General features: G+C 40.2%; 1 protein-coding gene across 1 annotated transcript; it reads right to left on the reverse strand.

Moving 5' to 3' along the window:
• Window positions 1-487: 487 nt before the first annotated feature.
• cyp2u1 (cytochrome P450, family 2, subfamily U, polypeptide 1) lies at window positions 488-4,567 on the reverse strand. The gene is made up of 5 exons (XM_068588626.1): window positions 4,070-4,567; window positions 2,932-3,582; window positions 1,643-1,804; window positions 1,310-1,477; window positions 488-1,206 (listed from the first exon to the last, which is right to left on the reverse strand). The coding sequence occupies exons 1-5, from the start codon at window positions 4,494-4,496 to the stop codon at window positions 1,025-1,027; spliced, it is 1,590 nt and encodes a 529-aa protein (XP_068444727.1). The 5' UTR covers window positions 4,497-4,567; the 3' UTR covers window positions 488-1,024.
• Between the last annotated feature and the right edge of the window lie 979 nt (window positions 4,568-5,546).

Here is a 5,546-nt window from a genome sequence, read left to right on the forward strand (position 1 = left end):
TTTTTGGTTGAATAAAAGATACACAGCAATACACACCGCTGTGTCATCAATGTCTGATTTAATGTAGAATATATACAATTATCTTTACTACATTACATTTTATTTAGCTTTTATCCAAAGCGACTTACAGTAAGTGCATTCAATCATGAGTACAAACTCAGAACAACAAGAATCAGGGAAGTACAATTTCTTCAATAAAGTCAAACTTCAAAGTGCGATCAGTAAGAGACATTAAAGTGCTACTAATGCCTTACGTTCCTTATTCAAGTTGTAGTCGAAAAAGATGTTATGAATTTACAAAATAAAATTCTTTTGAATATGTATTAAATAACATTTTTTAAAGGATTTATATATATATATATAAATCCTTATATATATATATATATATATATATATATATATATATATATATATATATATCCTTATATATATATATATATATATATATATATATATATATAAATCCTTATATATATATATATATATATATATATATATATATATATATATATATATATTTAAAATCTCACGTACCCCCTTGGAGTGCCTTCACGTACCCCCAGGGGTACATGTACCACCATTTAAGATCCATTGCCCTATTAAACATGTGTGCTAATCTCTCAGTGGCATGGATCATACAACTGGCCTTACTTATTACTTGATTATCAAGTGTGTGGATATAAGAAAATATGATACCAAAATAAAATAAAAAAATGTAAAAAAGAACCAAGACATACTAGAGGGATTATATCTAGCGGCTGGCCTGGGAACGCCTCATGGTCCCCTACAATGAGCTGAAAAAGTGTAGCGGGTGAGAGGGAAGACTGGGTCGGCCTGCTGGGACAAGCGACCCGACCCCGGATAAATAGCTAAAAAATGGATGGATGGATAGCCAAATAAGCTACATTCCAATAAAAAAAAATAAAAAAAAATCCTATCATGGACTGTTTATACTGTCTTGTTTACTATTGTTGGTAAATGTATTTTACTTAGAGAATCGGTTGGAACCAAATATTCCAGTCTTTCATCTCCGAGGGCTCACACACACATTGTATGGGCAGGGAGCCAGCGTCAGGCCGAATCGTCCGTTCAGCGTAGGAGGAGGCGTTCCCTCTGGCAGATTGAATCTGAAGGCCTGCAGTAAACTGGTAACCGTCAGGAACAGCTCCATCTTTGCCAGCTGTTCACCCATGCACACCCTGCGACCTGAAAGATAGGGGATTAATCATTAGCACATGGGGCACGGACAATTAAGATGCATTCATAGATCAGTGATTCTTTTGGCAGAAACAAGGCAGGAATAGTTTACCAATCCCGAATGGTATGAAGCACTCTTTCCTGAGTAACTTTCCCTCCTCGTCCAAGAAGCGTGCTGGGTTGAAACTGTCGGGCTCGTCCCATACTGTTGGGTCTCTATGGACAGACCACAGGTTGGGCACGATAACTGTTCCTTTCGGAATAGTGTAGCCTCTGAACTCTGGAAAGAAAAGAGGGAAAACACACTAAAAAGCCATCACTTTAGCAAATCAGATGTGAACTTAATTTAGCTCTGTAAATATTTTGTGTTATCCCTGAGATGCAATCACTATCTCAGACTCGGAAACATGACCAGTTGATTGTTAGCAGAGGATTCATGCTTTACCTGTTGTCTCGGAGGCCATGTGAGGAATAGCCAGAGGGACCGCGACAGTCAGTCTCTGCACCTCCATGATGGTGGCTTCAGTAAAAGGCAAACTTCCCTTGTCAGTCAAAGACGGGATCCGCTGTGTGCCCACCACTTCATCGATCTCCATCTGGACCTTGTCTGAAATCCAAACAACGCGAAAAAACCTTGAGCAAGTAATTCTTGAATGATTAATGAAGTCCGCTTTTAAGTACAATAAAGTTATGGCTTTGGGGCACTTCGGCCAGTTCGAAGTGCTAGAAAGATGCATGCTTTGATGTGACGGTCAATGTCTGTTGAGAAAAAAAACGTATTTCCTCTAATTGTATACTGTCTCATGACCGATGACTTCGATACAGAAAGCTCAGTTTTGGAGTCAAGCGATCTGATATATGTGTATGTTTTGGACTGAAGACAAAACACATCATTGTTGTTCTTAAGGCTTAACAACGTGTCTATGGGATGATGGGAGGAAGGTTCATGATCAGTGCAAGACGTTATGAGACCTTCTGTGATTGTGTGTTTAAGAGGTAACTCTCAGAACGAGCGGCGAGCAGACTTTGATATGCAATTAGTGAAGTAACACATTGTATCGCTGGCTCTGCTCCTTCTTTGCAAAGAATACATTTAAAAAAAGTTAAGTTTTATAACAATGTTGTTGTGCAATAGTTGGAGAAGTGGTTAAATGAACAATCAAACATTTTGTTGTCCTTAAATCAGGAAGTGTTCCGAGGTGGGGGTTCCCGCAGCAGATGACAAAAACCACCAAAGGAGTTTCACTTTAAGTAGAAATAATAATATATGTGATTTCTATACTCCTAAAGAAACATTTCACATACGATTCTACAAGAAAAACAGTATCTACAAATATTGAACCTCTACAATCTTGTATAACTAAAAACTATATTTTTAACCATTTAATTATTTATGGTTTTGAAATCATGAATACATTTTATCTCAAATGTAGTAAAATATCTTTAATTATGATTTGTGTGCATAACATTAGTTGTTCTACTCTAAATTCATTATGGAAATTGTGCAAAAGTTCCATTGGAAATCTGCCAGGAGAACTTTGAGCCGAGGTCATTTTCTTGTTGACCCCTAGAAAGTGATCATTGCTTTTGTACTTGAGAACTTTATCCAAATTGGACAGAATCCAATTGGACATAGCTCCACAGCAATTTTGGAAGTTACTTTTACACAAGAAAACTACACATCATTTCACAAGGTAATATAAGCGGTCTGAAAAGGACTTGTGCTACTTGTACCTTGGATATCAGGGTGGAGGACCATGTAGAGCAGAATCCACAAAACTGAGTTTGCGGTGGTGTCAGTGCCGGCAATGAAGAGATCTCCTATTATATAAAAGAGATAGTCTTCTGTAAAGCTGCTGTTCTTCTCTCCAGCAGCTTGCTGAGCAGACATCTCCATCAAGTACATGTCCACTAGATCCCTCGGGTGGTCCGGGTCTAAGGTTTCCCGATGCTTGACAATAATCTTCTTCAGAAATGCTGTGATGTCTCCTTCCACCTGACGCAACTCCTTGAACACCCCAAAAGGCAAGTAGTACAGCAGTGGGAAGATGTTGATGAGCACCGCGGGGCTGTTCACGCAGATCTCCAGCCCACGATCCATCAGGTCCAGCAGGTTGCGGAACTCGCGGTCCTCGTGGTGGAAACGCTGTCCCAGGATCAGCGAGCAGATGACGTTTGACACTGCGTGGCTAATTAGCGGTGCCAGGTCCACGCCGGTGGCAGCAGACGTCCTACTCAGCTGCAGCAGCTCCGTCTTGACGGTAGCCAGGCCTTCCTGGATGCAAGGCTCCAAGCTCAGTTTCCCCAGGCCAAAGTTGCGGAGGGTGGTGTGGCAAAACTTGCGCTGCTTTCTCCACACTGGGCCATAAGGTGCAAAGACTATTCCTAAAGTTCAATTTAACCAGAAAAAAAAACATGTTATACATATGTTGTTAGTTTCTTCCAGACTCATCAAACTCAATACAACACTGCCTTTTAATATCTAGTTACAATTGTCAGAATCAGACCCATGAGACGTATGATTTCACAAACAAGAAATTTGTCATGGCGGGTGGTGTATAACATTAAACAATAAGCAAGAAATAGGAGCATAAATACATTAACAATAGAATATACAATTAAAATAAAGTGCACAAACAAAACAGATGACTGGACTTTGAACAAGTGTAATTTGAAAGTGACAAGTGTCTTTAAAAATTAAGTATGTAGAGATGTCAGTAGGCTCCTATTATTAAACTACTATTACTCCTGTCTTATTACACCATAGTTACACCATGTATTCTAGCTCAATGTATCTAATAAATTAGCTTTTTATCCATCAACATGAAGAAGCTGAGAATCAATACATCATTCCTGGACTAAAACAGTTTACCTTTGCGTTTGGTCATGATGGTGACAGCGGGGATATCCGGTCTGTCGGAGAACACCTCGGGGTGGTTTGAAAGCGCATCCTTGACCATCTCGTATCCGTTCAGCACCACCGTCAACTGGCTCCCTACAAAAATGCTGAATATGTTTCCATAAACTTCGGCTCGTTCCGTCAAAGCAACCATCGAGTTTTTGTCGGCGCTGTCACATTTCTGTCCAAACCTCTGCCGGATGGAAGAGGGGACGAGGAAGAAGCCGAAGTTGCCGACTAGCGGCCACGGCGTCGGTCCTGGCGGGATGTTTGCGAGGTCCCGTCGTTTCTGACGAACATAAAGTAAACAAAGCACGAGCAGGAACACGAGCAGCGCCACAGTGTCGCCCTGTGACGGTGCAGCGCTGCTCACAAGCTCCAGCCATGACAGCGACACCATGGAGTCAAAGTTGACCTCAGTGGGCTGACAATGCTGTCCCAAGTTTAGGAGCAGTTACAACGTCAACAATAGAATAACGGCGCAGCTCGTGCGCTTCCTGGTGTGTCGTGAAACAGCAAGGACAAACGTTGCACCGTTGACGGCTCCCTATTGGCTGACAGCGCTGGGACCCGTTGTGATTGGTGCACTTCGACAGTGACGACATCAGATGTATCAGCCAATGCCAGGCAAGGCAGGTTCATTTACACAGACAGGTTAGATACATCAGGATCAGATTCAGCTTTATTGGCCTGGCCATGTGTGTTTACACATACATGGAATTTGCCTCACGCAGCTCTCATTGTACATACACATACACTACCGTTCAAAAGTTTAGAAATGCCCTTATTTTCAAAGGAAAGCACTGATTTTAAATGAAGATAACATTACATTAATCAGAAATAAACTTTATACATTGTTAATCTGGTAAATTACTATTCTAGGTGGAAACGTCTGGTTTTTAATGAAATATCTACATAGGTGTATAGAGGCCCATTTCCATCACTCCAGTGTTCCAATGGTACATTGTGTTTGCTAATCACCTCCACTTTTAGGCCGTTCTTCTTCAGAAAGACAGTGATCTGAGTTTGTTTTTATTTGACACAATAAGGTTCTGGTTCATCCAGACATTTATATTTGTTTATTGGAGTATGGTCAGTCGATAAAAGCTAAGTATCATCTGCGAATCCTGTATAGAAAATGCATTATCTTGCCTGTTAAAAGCAAAACCCCATGGTGCGTCAGTGGCCCTTTCATTTATGTTTGTTTTTTATTCATTAGACAATTGGCCACGACAGCCATGATAAACAACATGACATGCCCAACATGCCCTTTGTGACAAATACTTTGAATAGTATTGAAGGAGTTATTTAACCACATTATTTCTTGTCGCTTATTAAAAATCATCCACGGTTAAAAGGATTTATTTCATATAAAAGTTGTCTAAAACAAGCAGTTGTTATATACAGCATAATGACATCATTCGTTGAATAAAAAAATCACACTGAAGTC

The sequence above is a fragment of the Clinocottus analis genome, unplaced genomic scaffold (genome assembly GCF_023055335.1).
Source record: "Clinocottus analis isolate CAN_PGR_092001 unplaced genomic scaffold, fCliAna1.0.p SCAF_22, whole genome shotgun sequence".
Classification (NCBI taxonomy): domain Eukaryota; kingdom Metazoa; phylum Chordata; class Actinopteri; order Perciformes; family Cottidae; genus Clinocottus; species Clinocottus analis.